This window comes from Tauraco erythrolophus, chromosome 24 (genome assembly GCF_009769465.1).
Source record: "Tauraco erythrolophus isolate bTauEry1 chromosome 24, bTauEry1.pri, whole genome shotgun sequence".
In the NCBI taxonomy this organism is placed as follows: Eukaryota; Metazoa; Chordata; class Aves; order Musophagiformes; family Musophagidae; genus Tauraco; species Tauraco erythrolophus.
Window position 1 is genome coordinate 4,542,758 of NC_141488.1, and position 16,181 is coordinate 4,558,938.

The 16,181-nt window shown below is 58.2% G+C and overlaps 2 protein-coding genes across 3 annotated transcripts; both read left to right on the forward strand.

Moving 5' to 3' along the window:
- Positions 1 to 1,378: 1,378 nt before the first annotated feature.
- Positions 1,379 to 6,635, forward strand: GPATCH3 (G-patch domain containing 3). 2 transcript variants are annotated; one of them, XM_086625972.1, is made up of 7 exons: positions 1,379 to 1,721; positions 2,289 to 2,704; positions 4,046 to 4,220; positions 4,948 to 5,007; positions 5,278 to 5,399; positions 5,582 to 5,709; positions 6,299 to 6,635. In XM_086625972.1, exons 1-7 carry the CDS (start codon positions 1,379 to 1,381, stop codon positions 6,516 to 6,518), a joined length of 1,464 nt encoding a protein of 487 aa, XP_086482098.1. In that variant the 3' UTR covers positions 6,519 to 6,635. The 2 variants fall into 2 exon arrangements, with proteins under 2 accessions (XP_086482098.1, XP_086482099.1); XM_086625973.1 differs by having other exon boundaries at positions 1,379 to 1,709.
- Positions 6,636 to 7,463: 828 nt separating this feature from the next.
- Positions 7,464 to 12,721, forward strand: GPN2 (GPN-loop GTPase 2). The gene is made up of 6 exons (XM_086625980.1): positions 7,464 to 7,481; positions 8,260 to 8,698; positions 11,001 to 11,157; positions 11,316 to 11,476; positions 12,004 to 12,134; positions 12,609 to 12,721. Exons 2-6 carry the CDS (start codon positions 8,282 to 8,284, stop codon positions 12,679 to 12,681), a joined length of 939 nt encoding a protein of 312 aa, XP_086482106.1. The 5' UTR covers positions 7,464 to 7,481; positions 8,260 to 8,281; the 3' UTR covers positions 12,682 to 12,721.
- The last annotated feature ends 3,460 nt before the right edge of the window (positions 12,722 to 16,181 follow it).

Genomic DNA, 16,181 nt, shown 5'->3' on the forward strand with positions numbered 1-16,181 from the left:
CCTGCAGCTCCTGGAAAAGTTAGATGTCAGTATTTTGTAAGTGAACGTTTGTGTGGTTTGTATATAAGATACAGTAAATTATTTTTTTAATAAAATGTTTTACGTTTTGGAACATGGTGGTGACTTTTCAGAGACACTGTTACATTTCTAGGGGGTTAGAAAAAACAGCTGCAGGCCCAGCGTGGAAAAGGCGCTCGGATGAAAAGGGCTTTCCATAAAAATCCATCTGCCTCGCCGTGGCGAAGGGGGCGTTGCGATGCGGACACGCATCGATCGCCACCAGCCGGAGCTGCCTGTGCCCCATGGCACAAAACGCCCAGTGTGCCCAGCAGACAGAAACCTGCAGAGGCAGCGGAATTGCAGCTTGTCCAGGCGCTGAGCCTCTCCCTGAGGGCTCCGGGCCCAGCGGAGATGTCCGAGGTGGATGCTCTGACTCACCTGGATGCAGCTGCCAAGAGGCACGAACGTGTTTTTGCCGTGCCCGGCCCAGCCAAGGTGCCAGGTAAAGCTGCACGAAGCCCTCCTACCCACGGAAACACCTCGAACGTTCGCCAGCGGCCTGGTGGGAGGCAGGGCTGCTCTGTCAGTCTGTCCCTCCACCTCACCATGGCTGAACGGTGCCAGGTGGCTTTCGAGGTGATCTCAGCCCCGTGACAGCCCTTTTCCACAGGGAGGGAGCGTGTGAGTCACCAGATGGTTTCTGCAGCCCTGAGCCACGCAGCGCGGTGTTGAGTCATGGCACATGGGATGCCAGAGTCACCCTGAACTGGGCACGCAGACACTGCAGCACAGGGCAGAGTCCCTGGCAACCCCATAGAATCACAGACTGGTTTGGGTTGGGAGGGACCTCAAAAATCACCCAGTTCCAACCCCCCTGCCACGGGCAGGGACACCTTCCACTACACCAGGTTGCCCAAAGGCCCATCCAACCTGGCCTTGAATGCTTCCAGGGATGGGGCAGCCACAGCTTCTCTGGGCAACCTGGCCAAGTGCCATCCTGCCACCGGTCCCACCAGCCCGTGGGGACTGGGGACAGCTGTGGGCTCCCCAGTCCAGCGTGCCACTCACTGGTGGCACTGCCCGCGGGGCAGGTGTGACACCACAGGGCCACCCCTCCACCGCGGGGCACAGCTCGGGGGCTTTGCCAGGAGGGCGAGGCCGGGACCCCTCACGGCGGGCGGGGCTCGGACACCCCCGGGGGCTGGGACCCCCATCGGGGCCCGGGACCCCCATCGGGGCCCGTGACCGCCCCCCCCGGCCCCCCGCCCCGCCCGGCTGCAGCGCGCGCTCTCGCCACCAGGCGGCGCCCGCCCCGCGCGTCTCTCCCCGACGTCATCACCGCGCGCCCAGCCGGCCGCCCGCGCCGCCGCGTCGCAAGATGGCGGCGCCCCACGGTACCGCCGGTACCGCCGCCGCCGCCGCCCGCTACTGCCTGGTGAGCGGTATCCCGGCCGCGCTGCGCTCCGCCCAGCTCCGCGCCTACTTCAGCCAGTTCGCGGAGGCCGGCGGCTTCCTCTGCTTCCACTACCGCCACCGTCCCGAGCGCCCGCCGCCCGACGGGGCCGCGGCGCCGCGCACCTGCTGCTGCCCGGTGGCCGTGCGGCCCGGCCGCGCCCGCCGCCTCGTCCGCATGTACTCGGGCAAGCGCTGGGCCGGGCCCGGCGGCGCCTCGCTGCCCGGCCGCTGCCTCATCCGCAGGGTCCGCCTCAGCGCCGGGACAGGTACGGGCGGGCACCGGGAAGCGCCCGGGGGGGTCTGGAGGGCCCGGTGGGCACCGGATCCCGCCCCTGCGGGTCCCAGCGGCCAACCTGAGGGCACCGGGTGGTTAAAACCCTTTTTAGAGTTTCCTTAATGCCTTCAAGCCGTTATGAGGCAAGTAAGAAAACGTTTGGCGAGTGCTGGAGAGGGGATTTTTACAAGAATGTAGTGACAGGACACGGGGCAACGGCTTTACACTGAAAGAGGGGAGATTTCGATGGGATCTAAGGAAGAAATTCTTCCCTCTGAGGGTGCTGAGGCACTGGACCAGGTTGCCCAGAGAAGCTGTGGCTGCCCCATCCCTGGCAGTGTTCAAGGCCAGGTTGGATGAGGCTTTGAGCAACCTGGTATAGTGGAAGGTGTCCCCGCCCCTGGCAGGGGGGTTGGAACTTTATGGTCTTCCAAGTCCCTTCCAACCCAAACAATTCCATGATTCTATGATTATCTCTCCTCTGCCTGGGAGGACCCTGATTTACCCCTCTCTGGTGGAGTGTGTGTTCCCCCACAAAACCTTTCCTTCTCTCCTCCAGGCACGGAGACATCCCCCGACAGTGGGGACAAGACAGCCGCAGGTGAATCTGTCGCAGAAGCGGACTTGAAGCGGCTTCCCGAATTCAACCCCCCTTCCTTCATGCCTTACGGGAACGTGGGCACCCCCCTGAGAGTTTTTCTGGAGCTGATCCGTGCCTGCAGGCTGCCTCCCCGGATTATCAAGAAATTGCAGCTGGATTTTCCAAAGACAGGCTCATCCCGCAGGTATGGGAATGTGCCTTTTGAATACCAGGACACTGAGACAGTCGTAGAAGAAAGAGTTTACACTGCTACGGGGGATGAGATCACAGAGGAAGAGGGACCTGTGGCAAAATCTGAAGTGACTCACCCAGCCGGCGCTGAGGAAGATGAGGAGGGGCAGGAGAAAAAAGGAGAGGAGTCGCACTCGGATGACGTAAGTGGATTTTTCCAGCACTATCCAAGGTTAGCTGTTGTAGCTGCGAAGCTGGGAGAGCCGACAAAAACTCCTCGGATCTTGTTTTTAATCTTTTAATTGTGTTGTGTAAATCACTTGACTAAAAATGATGCGAAAATACGGTTGTTCATATCTTGGTGCTCTGAGCCCCTTGGCACGTGACCAGCGTGGGCATGAGCGCCTCCAAAGCCGCCTGTCTGGATCAGGCCGGTTGTAGGGGTCGAGTCCAGAGGGTTCAGTTGGGATTGAGCCCAGAGGGTTTGGTGCAGAGGAGCACACAGAGGCTGGTGCTGTGGGAGCAGACCTCTGCCCTGCTGCGTGGCAGGCTGGCCCAGCTCCACTGTTGCTCCTAAATGAGGTGACTGGAGATTCGGGAGCACGTTTGTGTGCTGGGAACAGCATGCAGAGCTGCACAAATGGTTGACCTCGAATGCTCCTGTGATTGAAGTTAATCGTTCTGAGAAGAATGGCTTTCGTGACAAGGACTCCTGGAAAACTGGGCTGGACAGGCTCTCCGGAGCCCATCTCGTCCCCTCCCCTGACAGCCACCTGTCTAGCCTGTTCTCACAAACCCCTGTCATTACAGAGGCAGCACGATCCCGAGGCAAGCCATTCCCGTTCTTTGCTGTGCCAGAATTAACTTGGTGCCAAATCTTTGCTGTAGTTTTATCCCATTAGGTCCTCCTAGCAACAGCGGGCACAGAGAACGCTTTGTTCCATCCTGTGCAAACTTTTTATTCAGTCTTTCCTTTTCCAGACTAAACAGACTCCTCCAGCCGTTTCTCACAGGCTGTTTCCTGGAGCTCAAGTCATCCTTTTGGCTGTTCCTTAGTTGGTTGATGTCTTCCTTAGAGGGCTCTGCCCAGAGCTGGGCAGGCAGCAGTGAAGCTGTCAGGCTGATCCGTGTCCGTGCCAGCGAACCGCTTCGCTGGAACCCACACAATCTCTTCAGGGATCAACCCGAGTGGAATTAATTTGTTGCCAGTGCTGACTTTATGTCCAACACACCTGCTCCTTAAATGGGCATCTTGGCATTAGGGACAGGGCGCGCTGTTGAAAGCGCGCTGTGAAGTGGGTGTGATGTGGTGTTTTTCACCACCTCGGTCTGCTGACTCCGGAGATGGCATTAGTCAAGGGGATGAGGTCATCAGCGCCGGTCGTGCTGGTGCCTGAACGCAGCAGGCTGGGGCGAGCTCTGTCGACAAAGCTGTTTCGTAGGGGAGGCGTTGGGATGGGCTGCCAGGGCCTGGGAAGGTCTGGGAAGCGGGGAAGGGGGCTGTGTGCCGTTGGTGTCACCCACCTTCCCCGGCTCCTCTGCAGGACAACGACACCTGTGAGGAGTGGGAGCGGCACGAGGCTCTGCATGAGGACGTGACCAAGCAGGACCGCGTGGAGGAGCGACTCTTTGAAGAGGAGATCGAGCTGAAGTGGGAGAAGGGCGGCTCTGGCCTTGTCTTCTACACGGATGCTCAGTACTGGCAGGAGAAGGACGGAGGTAACGTTGGTGTTTGTGTCGCTGAGCCACAAACTAACCGCCACGAGCTGGGGGGCCCAGCCCTGTCGGTAAATGGGTATCACCCCGTGTGAGCATTCTGGGCCAGCTACAGATCCAGGCATCTTGCCATGGCTTTTTAAACCTTCACTTGATCACAAAACCTGCAGTGCTTCAGTCACAGAATCACAGAATGTCAGGGATTGGAAGGGACCTCAAAGGATCATCTAGTCCAATCCCCCAGTCCAGTGGTCCTACTCTCAGCCTGTTGTGTAAGGGCTGTGGTTTGCAGAGTCTCTAATGCTGTTTATTTGCCATTTTGTTAGAGAAAATAGGGAGCTGGGCCACCAGCAGACAGCTCTTCTGTGTCAGACATCCACAACCATCCACAGACATCCACAACCACTTCTTACAAGGGCGTGTAGTGATAAGACAAGGGGCAAAGGCTTTAAACTGAAAGAGGGGAGATTTAGATTGGATATAAGGAAGAAATTCTTCCCTCTGAGGGTGCTGAGGCACTGGACCAGGTTGCCCAGAGAAGCTGTGGCTGCCCCATCCCTGCAAGTGTTCAAGGCCAGGTTGGATGAGGCTTTGGGCAACCTGGTGTAGTGGAAGGTGTCCCTGCCCATGGCATGGGGGTTGGAACTGGATGATCTTTGAGGTCCCTTCCAACCCAAACCATTCCGTGATTCCATGATCCCTAAAACTGGTGCTTTCCTTCTTTTGGCAGACTTTGACGAGCAGACTGCGGATGACTGGGATGTGGACATGAGCGTCTACTATGACAAAGGTATCTGAACTGAACTCCCCTTGGGAAACCAGGGAGGTTGGGAAATTCTGACCTTGCAGAATTTTTGCAGTGGGGAATTCTTGGGCTCCGTCATCCTTTGAAAGCGTCCAAGACGTCAGTGTACCTGAAACAGTGTTTTTCTTGTCTGGCAGTGAGAGTTGCCAAAAAGAACAGGTTCTGCCTCCTTGCTGCGTGGTGCTCTGGGGGAAATGACGGTAGTGAGCAGCTTTCCTGAGCTGTGCTGCTCTGACTCTTGCTTCTTTCCCCTAGATGGGGGTGATAAGGATGCTCGGGACTCGGTCCAGATGTGGCTGGAGCGGCGACTCCGGGACGGCTTGGAGGACGGGTCTGTTTCAGGGCAACAGGTTGGCACCTTCGAGAGATACACCAAGGTGAGCTCCGGATACGTGTTTGGGAGAGGACGGGCAGGACGGGAAAGGCTGTGGTGGTGATGCTCAGAGGCTGTGGATTAGGGGAGGAGAGGTCTTGGATGTGGGGATGAGGCAGAGGGTTCTGGGAAGATGAGGATGAGCTTTGTCCAGCAACTCTGTGACCTTATTTTCCCCTTTCCCAGGGCTTTGGCAGGAAGGTGCTGGAGCAGCAGGGCTGGACGGAGGGGCTGGGGCTGGGGAGCAGCAACTCTGGAATGGCTGAAGCTCTGGAAAACGAGGGTCAGAACCCCAGATGCAAGAGGGGGCTGGGGTAAGTACCCAACCCTGCCCTGCCAGCCTGTGTTCAGAGTCTCTGCCTGGGCTCTTTGGGCTGCCACAGCAGGAGCGGAGCGTGAACCAGAACTGTAAGGCTGTCCCAGGGATCTGCCTTTTTCTGCACAGCTGGTTGCAGGGCCTGCCACAGCACTCCAGAACGAAGTGCACTGCTCTTCCTCATGGTCCAGCACTCCTTAGAGGAGCTTGTGGTGGTAGAGTAGGAATGGAACCATTTGCAGGTTCATGCAGCATGTAAACACAGAGGGAGAACTGTGCTGGAGGATTGAGGGTCACCTCTGGTGTGGTATTCTGGTGGGGAAAGTCCAAGTGACCAGAGCTGGAGCTGTGCACCTCGCCCCGCCTTCTCTGGGGAGTTTCTGCAGGCTTTGTGTCGCACTGCGTTTCACTGCGAGGACTGGCTCTTGTTCTTGAGCGATCCCACAGCCAGGAATAGGACAAGAACCCTCGTTGCCCTGTATCGGTCCACTTCTCCCCTGCAGCATGTGAAGGAAATGAGCTGGGATGCACTGGGATGTCCAACTGCCTCAGCAATGTTGGACCAAACGTTTCCTGCTTCCCTCTAGGTACCACGGGGAGAAACTGCCAACTTTCAGCAAGGCGAAAAAGCCCCGGCGGGATGCTCCTATCCTCATCTCAACCATCTATGATGACCCTGACCCAAAGGACAGCGGTGACCAGCTGCTCAGGCGCCAGCCACCCACTGCCATGAAGTACAGGCAGGACATGGCGTTTGTCCGGGCATCGCACGGTGCTCTGGAGAGCTCCAGTGCTCAGTCACGCTGAGCAGAGACCGTCACAGAGCCTTCGTACTGGTTCTGCTCCTGCCAAGCACAGGCTGGCTCCTGGTCTCGAGTCTGGAGCAGGACGTTCATATATTTATTTTTGGAGGAAATATAGACTTGTAAGAAAAATTGCCTCCGTGGGTTTTTGCCCCCCTAATTGAACCATTCAAATGGGGGGAAATAGTGCCGGTCCTGTTCGCTCAGTGGGAACGGGGAAGGGTGTTGCGTTTCTGACTGGCGGTTTGACGCCCGTACTACTGCCTGCATCAGCCAAGCGTGCGTGCTAGGTCAGCCTAAAAAAACAGAACTCGTAGTTGGTGGCTGCCTGAGACCCAGGGAAGGACAAGTACGGGCAGAGCCAGCTGTGGCACGGGAACTGTCCCGCAGAAATCTCGCTGCTGCCCGCAGCACCGCGTTGCTTGGGCGTGACGATCCCACACTCCTGGGAGAAACTCCTCGGGATGAAAGACTCGTCCTGACAGCCTCCGGAGGAATTATGTGGGAGGCGTTTCCCTGCGGTCGGGTGTAGCGGGTGCTTTCTTCCACAGCTTTCCGACGTGCTCTGCCCCGTTTTCCTGACGCAGGCACTCTTCTGTTGGAGGTGGGGGGAGAGGCTTCGTTCTAATGATCCAGTGCCGAAAGGTTAAATGTGGAGTGGTGAGCGTTCCGCTGGCAGGCTCCAGCTTGGCCTCGTGCACCTTGCTTAAGGCTATTTGTGCCAGGGATTCATTTTGGAGACAGAACCGGGGGTGGAATTGTGCTGGAAGGACAAAGGCCGGCGCCGGGATTCGAACTCGCGGACCCGGGCGCCGATTTCGGGGTTCGGGTCCGCGGGTTCGAGTCCCGGCGAAGGAAAGAGCTGCGCGTCCCTCCGGCCGCCAGGGGGCGCCGTGGCGGCGGCGGCCGTTCCTCCCCCGGAACTCGGTGTTTGGGGGAGGGGGGGGGCCACCGGAAGTAACGGGCGGTGAGCGGCCCTACCGGGTCCGGGAGCGGCCAACGGGGCGGGGGGGGGCGGTCAGTGAGGGGTACGGGGCATGAGGGGACCTGGGCGAGGAGGGGGAATGTGGAGTAGAAGGGGGCGTGAGGGAACGGCGGTCGTAGGGGAGGGGAAAATGGGGGAAAGGGGGGCGGAGAGGGGGGATGTGGGGATAAATGGCGGAGCGGGCAAAGGGGGGGGGAGGAAAGGGGGGCGTGGAGGCGGAGAAGGGACGTGGGGGAAAGGGGAACATGGAGGGAGAGAGGGGGTGTGGGGGAAAGGGGTTCATGGAGGAGGAGAAGGGGGTCGTGGGGGAAAAACACGAGGAAGAGGGGATATGGGTATGGGGGAGAGGGGACACGGCGGGAAGAGGCGGCGGGGAGCTGTGGGACATGAGAAGGGAGGGGATGCGGTGGGGAGAAGGGATATGGGGTGGGGGAGAAGGCACGTAGGGATGGGAGAAGGGAGGGTACGTGGGGAGCGGGAATGGGGGGTTACATGGGGAGGAGAGAGGACATGGGGGAGAAGAGGGACGTGGGGTTATGCAGAAATGGAGGGGAGGAGATGGGACGTGCTGGGGCGAGGGAGGGAACGTGGGTGCTGCCACAGCAGGAAGGACCCAGCTTGGGTAAAACTGCCCCCGTAGGGATGGAATAGGAGTAGGGATCTGTGTCTGCCCGCACCCTGGGTGTGAATTCCCACAGATGGCCTTCGTGTAAACGCAAATAAAATTACAAACGGGAGCTTTTCCTTTCTCGGTCCACAGAAGGAGAAGGAGATGAGCCGACATGTCTGAGGGCAGCAAGGGGAGCTCGCTGGCCTTCGGCCAGGTGGTCATCGGGCCTCCGGGCTCCGGGAAGACCACCTACTGCCATGGCATGCAGGAATTCCTGGGCAGGATCGGGCGAAAGGTGACGGTGGTGAACCTGGACCCCGCCAACGAGGCGCTGCCCTACCAGTGTGCCGTGGACATCGCCGAGCTCGTCACCCTGCCCGACGTGATGGAGAGCTTGAAGCTGGGGCCCAACGGGGGGTTGATCTACTGCATGGAGTACCTGGAGGCCAACTGCGACTGGCTGCGGGAGAAGCTGGCCGCGTTCCGGGGTCACTACTACCTGTTTGATTGCCCGGGGCAAGTGGAGCTCTACACCCACCACGGCGCCCTGAAGAACGTCCTGGCGCAGTTGGCCACGTGGAATTTCAGGGTGGGTCTGGGGCTCCGTGGGGAGCAGGGATCAGCGCCTGGCACCCCGCGTGCGTGTGCCAGGGGCTCGGGAGCTGCGCACCGCCTGGTCGGAGGTTTTGGTTGTGGGTGCTAATGGCTGGGGTTTTACTAACATGTTTGACCTTTCGTGTGGAACAGCTTCATCAGGGAAGGAAGGGAATTTTGCCCGGTTTATGCTCGGAGGGATTGGCAAAAGAGTGGCTTGTTGAGGGCATTTAATACAGTGGGATTATAAACAGAAGCATGGATTCTTTCCCACACGCTCTCGCCATGCTCCAGGGTCCTGTCCACACAGGGTCCTGTGTGTTATCCAGACGAGCGCTGTGTGTGGCCTGCAGGTTGAGGGAGGGGATTCTGCCCCTCTGCTCTGCTCTCCTGACACCCCACCTGCCATACTGGGGTCAGTTCAGCTCTGGGGTCCCCAGCATCAGAAGGACATGGAGCTGTTGGAGCGGGTCCAGAGGAGGCCACGAAGATGATCCGAGGGCTGGAGCACCTCTGCTATGGAGACAGGCTGAGAGAGTTGGCGGTGTTGAGCCTGGAGAAGAGAAGGCTCCGGGGAGACCTTCCAGCACCTTCCAGTACCTAAAGGGGCTACAGGAAAGCTGGAGAGGGGCTTTGGACAGGGGCATGTAGTGACAGGGCAAGGGGCAATGGCTTTGCACTGAAAGAGGGGAGATTTTGGTGAGATCTAAGGAAGAAATTTTTTACAATGAGGGTGGTGAGGCACTGGAACAGGTTGCCCAGAGAAGTTGTGGCTGCCCCATCCCTGGAAGTGTTCAAGGCCAGGCTGGATGAGGCTTTGAGCAACCTGGTGTAGTGGAAGGTGTCCCTGCCCATAGCAGGGGGGTTGGAACTAGATGATCTTTGAGGTCCTTCCCAACCCAAACCGTTCCATGATTTCGGAGCAGGGGGTAGGTGTGTGCTGGGTGAGCTGCACTGGGAGAAATTCCGGCGTTGTCTCAGGCCTGACCTGGCTCTCCTGCAGCCGAGCCGCACCTCTCTGCCTGCTGCAGGACGTGCTCTGAGCTTTCCTGCACGGAGGAAGATGCAGGTGAGGCAGCGCAGGGGAGAAGAGCCCGTAACTCAGCCAACCTGCTTACGCTGCACCCGTTTTGCATTTGGGCCAAACCATGAACGCGCAAACCACGCGTGGTGCCAGCAAGAAGGGCAGGTTCATTTGCTTTGAGAATGTTACTGGGAACCTGCGCGTTAGGGACTATTTTTATTCAAATACATGTACATGAAATTGTAGTTACTAAAAAAGGAGAGTTACACTGCTGTTTTGGTGCTCGCTCGAGTGCTTACACCTGCCTGTGAGCCTTAAACTGGCTTTTTTTTTTGCTGCAGAAGCACAGCTGTGACTCAGCCACGCTCGGCTGCAGAGCCCCAACTTTGAGTAACGTTGTGTGACAGGCAGGAACTTAACAGAGATCTCGGGCCGTGTTGTTACAGCTGCACAAAACACGGGGAATCCAACTGCTCGTTAATTTAATTATTATTTCCAACCGCGTGATGTTGGGTTCTCCTGGCAGAGCGTGGGGTGCTGCGGTCACCGCTCCGGAGTGTGCACTCTGTGCGAGCGTTCCGGGGGAAAGGTGGAAATCTGGAGGCAGTCGAGTTGTTCAGACAGAGAGTTTAACCCAGCTCCACTGCTGCTTGTGGAGCTCAGCACCCCTGTAAGCCTCCCACAGCCCTGCTGTGCACCAGCACCCTGGGTCCTGGATGCCCCAGGTCGTCCATGGGTGGGAGTGTGGTGATAGACACTTCTACACACGTACGTGCACTCGTATGTGAGGATCTCCCCTCCTTCAGTTTAAATCCATTGCCCCCTGTAGTGCCAGGACACGGGGCAATGGCTTAACCTGAAAGAGGGGAGATTTCAATTAGATCCAAGAAAGAAATTCTTCCCTCTGAGGGTGGTGAGGCACTGGGACAAGTTGCCCAGAGAAGTTGTGGCTGCCCCATCCCTGGAAGTGTTCAAGGCCAGGCTGGATGAGGCTTTGAGCAACCTGATGTAGAGGAAGGTGTCCCTGCCCATGGCAGGGGGTTGGAACTGGATGGTCTTTGAGGTCCCTTCCAACCCAAACCATTCTAGGACTCTGTGGTTTATATGCAGGACCTAGAAGGGAGGTGGTAACTGTCCCTGCGTGGGAGTCTCTGTGGTTACAGTCAGGTCTGAACAGATCGTCCTGTAGCCACTTCTCAGACTGTCCCAGGAGCAAGTGGGTGGACTGGTGGTGGCTGAACTTGTGCTGTCCCTTTGTGCCTTTGCTGCCCAGCTGGCTGCGGTGCATTTGGTGGATTCTCACTACTGCACAGACCCTGGCAAGTTCATCTCCGTTCTCTGCACCTCGCTCTCCACCATGCTGCATGTGGAACTGCCCCATGTCAACGTCCTCTCCAAGATGGACCTGATCGAGCAATACGGCAAGCTGGGTAAGAGCCTTTGGGAGAGGGACACGTGGGTTGTGTCGGGTACAGATTAGCTGCTCGGGTACAACGATTGCTGGGAGATGGTCAGCAAACTGGTGTAAATCTCACTGGGTTCTTCCATTTACAAGTTGCCTTCAGAGCTTCTTGGTGTTTCCCTGCAGCTTTCAACCTGGATTATTACACAGAGGTCCTGGACCTGTCTTACTTGGTTGACCATTTAGCTTCCGACCCCTTCTTCAGAAACTACCGCCGCCTCAATGAGAAGCTGGTGGAGGTGATCGAGGACTACAGCCTGGTGTCCTTCGTTCCGCTCAACGTCCAGGTGATGCAGCGGGAGGAGCGGGGCAGAGAAGAGAGAGAGCTGGATGTGGAGCCAGCACGTTTGGTAGCAGCGAGGTTACGTCTGCTTAGAGCCACAAAGGCTGAAAAAGCTCAGCTGCCAAGGGACGGGATGAGGACGTGGAGGAGGACAGTGAAACACACCCAGAATCTAAAACGTTAAATTAGGGAGCACAAAATAATTAGATTGGGAGGAATATATCTGGGGGGAAGGGCTCAAAACCTTCGTCTGGTAGTTGGCAGAAGTGTCAACAAAGGCAAATGGGCTGAGACAAGAGGTAATGAAAGGGAGCGAGAGGGTGGAGGGTGTCAGCCCATCACAGATTTCGGCTCCACGGTGGGTGCCTCTGTTTGTCCTGTGGCCTCTCTGGGCTCCAGGAGACCCCTCGGGGCGACGGGCGCTGCGTGGGTGGCCCAGAGCCTCCGAGAAAACCTGTGCTAAAGCCCTGCGAGAGCTTTTGCCTCCGGGGAAGGACCAGATTCCCTGTGTGACGTCTCCCTCCCTTTCAGGACAAGGAGAGCATGCGGCAGGTGATGCAGGCGGTGGACAAAGCCAACGGCTATTCCTTCGGAGAGCAGGAGCACAGGAGCCTGGAAGCTCTGATGTCGGCAGCAGTGGGAGCCGATTTCCACTTTACTTCGTATCCTTCTACGTTGATCCTCTGTCGTGTGGAGTTTTAATTTCTCCTTCCCTTGGGAAGAGAGGCTGGAGGTGGGGCTGGCAGTGTGCAGGCCCAGGGCGTTGCTGTTTGGTGATACGCACGTAGGGCTGAGCCCAGACCTTAGCAGACGGTTTGTCCACACCAAAGCCACCACATTTCTTGCTAATTGATACTGTGAGTGTGGGAGGAATCTTCTGACAGCTTTCCTCTCTCTCACACTCACTTGGACTGCTTCATTCCACCTCGTCCAAACCATACAGTTGTACTTGTTGGTCTGGGATCAGCCAGAGCCAGAAATAACTCAGGTGATGTGAGCCTGCTGCCAGTACTGCGTCTTCCTGCCAGCCTTCAGGCTAACGTGGGGCTGGTTCCTCCCCAGAACGGCAAGAGCTCCTTGCAGAAGGGAGTGTTTGAGCCCAGCCCCGTGTTTTCCTTAATTACTGCGTTTATCAGCACACTTGCAGTGCAGGAGAAGTATGTGCAATATCAGGACAAAGCCGTGGACGAAGAAGTGATGGATCTGTGACACACCCACCTCTTCCCCAGCTGCTCTCTGGTTTGGCACCTCTGCTTTTCCTACCAGGAGCTCAGTGGTGCGACTCAGGCCAAGCGAAAGCCTTTCCGGGCGAGGTCCGTCCGCTGGACTCCCTCTCTCTCGGGGTTTGTGCTTCAGCCCCGCTGCACAGAGCAGCGTTTTTGCAGAAAGGTGGCGGCTGAGCGCACGGCGAGCCGGGTCTTTCCGTAGGAACAAGAGGGATTTAGCAGGGGAAGGCATGGTTAGCGAGAGAAGAGAAGCAAGATGAAGGAGACTGACCTTTTCCAAGTCTCCTCCTCCCCGCCATGACCAAGATGGACCCAGAGAAAGAAAAATCACTTTGAGCTGTCTCTTCTGCAGTGAGACCCGAGGTGAAAGTTCTGGGTTTACTGCAGAGGAGGAGCATGCACGGGCCTCGTGCTCGGAGGAGCATCCGGGCTGAGAAGCCTCCAGCCCATCTCGAGGAGGACAGAAAGATGGTTGTTTTTCTTTCTTTTTTTTTAAATAATGATGGACTCTTTCTTAATAAAACACTCCTTGGTCTCGCTTTCATCTTGTGAGTTTGCTGAACCTGAATAAATAAAACCAAGAGTGCTCACAAGGCCCGAGGGCGCAGAGCCTCGGGTGGCAACATCACGGCAGCTGGCGCTTTGTGTGCTTGGCAGAACGGCTCCGCGTTTGCCACGTCGTGTCCCTCCATGATCCACCTGGGAGAAGACACAGCGTTGGCTGGAGGGAGAGCAGCGGTGGGAGGTGGAAGCAGGTCACTCCTGGCGCGTGCTTATCCAGTGCCAGCGTACAGTGTGCGCGCGGCGCGCCGGCAAACTGCAAGCTCGGCTTTTGTCAGCTTTTGATTAAGAAGACCAGTGTGACTCAGCGGGAGGCTGGAGAACATCGTTTGCATGTAGGGCCTTTCCCAGCAGCTGCCTTGTCTGCCCTCACCCACCTTCCTCTTTATCATGGAATCACGGAACGGTTTGGGTTGGAAGGGACCTCAAAGATCACCCAGTTCCAACCCCCCTGCCATGGGCAGGGACGCCCTCCACTGCACCAGGTTGCCCAAAGCCTCATCCAACCTGGCCTTGAACACTCCAGGGATGGGGCAGCCACAGCTTCTGGGCTTTCTTTCTCCTGTACCTTCTCCAGATCCCAAATCCTGGGGCTTCTCCTCTCTTCCTGGCCCGCTGCAGCTCCTGACAGGGACAGCAGCAGCTCCCAGCCCCGCCTGCAGCAGCTTGACCCCATCGGCGCGGCGGATCGGGAAGGTCGGGGTGATGAAAGCGAGGTGTCCACACGGAGCAGCCCTCCGAGCGCCTCCCGGCAGCTCCCGTAGGACGGGAGCGGCGAGACTCCCGGCTCGCTGCGCAGACCTCAGCATCGCCGCTCGCCCAAGCCCTGACGTAAAGAGCTCTGTCTCCAGGACGGTTTGCCCCTTGGCTGAGCGATTGCCCACCACCAGCCGGGTGAATCCGAGTGCGAGTGGGGTCTTGCTCAGCAGAGCCTGCAGCAGACCGGGATTTGGAGACGAGGAGGAGCTCGGGGGGAGAAGGAGGACGAAGACACACGCTTCCATGAGCACGCACACGCCTGTGCTTTAAGCGGATCAGCTCACAATGAAAGGCTACACTGACATTTCAAATATAAAAGTCAAATTTCTGTCTGCTGTCAGCGCCGGAGCGCTTCCCGAGAGCCTTCCCTGGGTGATCCTGGGTGAAAGCCGGCGGCTGCGTTTCGGTGTTACCTGGGGCTCGAGGTCTGGAAGCCGATCTAACCATAACCAGAGCTGAAACTCCATCCTTGACTCGGGGTCTTGTGGACTTGTCCTGGTTGTCTGAGCCCTGTAGTTGCTCTAAAGTGGTAGAAGTGCTCATAAAAAAAAAAAAAAGTGAATTTGATGGTGGCTTTTTCATGACTTTTTGAGAGATTTGGTGGCTTAAAAGGGTATTGTTGGGTCAAGCTGGAGTTATGCTGAGGTGTGAAGGAGCTGCAGCCTGAAAAGGGCAGCGTTTCTGTGCCACGGGGCTCTTGGCAGCCCAGGTTTGGAAAGCAGGGGCTGATCTGAGTGCAGGGATGACACTCAGGGCTCAGCAGGGATGACACTGCTCCAGGCCAGACCCTGGTGTAGAAATCCAGCGGGCTCCTGCACCCGCATGTCCCCCCGTGGGAGGGGACCGGCCTCACCGAGGCTCCCGGGCTGAGGGAGGTGACACTCTGGCTCCTGTCGCTCCCATTGAGCAATCGGCCGGGGCGAAGGATTAGTCACCCCAATTGAGGCACATCCCTGGGGGTGGCCAGGCTGGTCCTACCTGCCCTGGCCCCTCCAAACCCAGTGCTGGGAGAGGTTAAGCCCACCCTGACCACGCATGGGACCTCCTGGGTGAGACCGAATGTGGCAGGTCGTGTTTTTCGGGATGGAGGGGTTTGGGCTTGGATGCAACCACTGAGCCCCACGGGGTTTGCTGGGTCCCCTCCATCGCATCAAGCCCCAACCCCTGCCTTGCAGCCAGACCACCATTCCAGAGCCCTGGCTGTACATCCCACCCAGCAAAGTGGCACTGCAGCTGCTTGATGGGGAGGCAAGAGCACCCCAGCCCTGGGTTACCCCACCCAGGCAGCTGCAGGGTCCCTCTCTGTACCCCGAAAACACAGTGCCTGGATCAGACCGCGTGCAAGTGTGGTTACTGGGATGAAATGCCGAGCGTTTTCGGCAGCCCCCAGCCATCGCAATGCAGGGTCGGGGCTCGACCCTGTGCTGGGCGTCTCGCCGGGGCTGCGGGATGGACAAGATGGGTTAAAATCCAGAGGAAGGAGCCAGCGTGACCCCGCAGTGTTTGCCCCAGGAAAGGTCGGGGGGGGCTGCTGGCTCCATCGTGGGGCTCCTGCTCAAAGGCTGCGCGTTCCCGTCAAGTGATGCTCTCTGCAGGGTGTGAAAAGCCTCTTCAAATACTAAAAATCCCCCAGACCAGGCAACCAGTCCAAGCCAGGCAGCACCCTAGGGTGCCTACCCAGTGCCAGCCAGTGCCGTCTCCCTTGGGTGCTGTGACACCAGGGACGTGCTGGCAGTGGCCCAGCCTCAGCCGGCCGTGCCGAGCAGCCAGGAGCCGGCCAGCCCTGGCCCTGGGCACGGAGCCCTGCGGGGAGGTCGAGAGAGCAGGGCCAAGGGATGAGCTGGGCTGGGTCCTGAGCCTCATCCTCTGCGGTGTCAGGGTGCTGAGAGCATCGTCCCATGTGTCCCAGCATGGGGACAGGGATGGGGATTGGGGTCCCACTGGCTACCAGCAACCCCCAGCTCCCACCTCATGTGCCCCCCCCAGTTCAACCAGCTCAGGCTGCTCATGTCCCCACGTCACCGGGTCAAGGGCCAGCAAGGGCCAGTGCCTCGTTTTTCACGTCGGTCGGCCCCGATTTGGCTAATTACAGGTCTGGGGCTGGTTCCCAGGCTGGGAGCGCTCGGGGCCGGGCGGAGGCCAAGCGTCAAGGCCCCTCGCTGG

Bases quoted from the DNA above. Each gene is read 5' to 3' on its own strand.
- GPATCH3 (XM_086625972.1), top strand. From the start codon at position 1,379: ATGGCGGCGCCCCACGGTACCGCCGGTACCGCCGCCGCCGCCGCCCGC. The intron at 2,705-4,045 runs GTAAGTGGATTT...GCTCCTCTGCAG, and splicing joins AGGAGTCGCACTCGGATGAC to GACAACGACACCTGTGAGGA. The intron at 5,710-6,298 runs GTAAGTACCCAA...GCTTCCCTCTAG, and splicing joins AGATGCAAGAGGGGGCTGGG to GTACCACGGGGAGAAACTGC.
- GPN2 (XM_086625980.1), top strand. From the start codon at position 8,282: ATGTCTGAGGGCAGCAAGGGGAGCTCGCTGGCCTTCGGCCAGGTGGTC. The intron at 11,158-11,315 runs GTAAGAGCCTTT...GTTTCCCTGCAG, and splicing joins CGAGCAATACGGCAAGCTGG to CTTTCAACCTGGATTATTAC. The intron at 12,135-12,608 runs GTATCCTTCTAC...TGCGTTTATCAG, and splicing joins GCCGATTTCCACTTTACTTC to CACACTTGCAGTGCAGGAGA.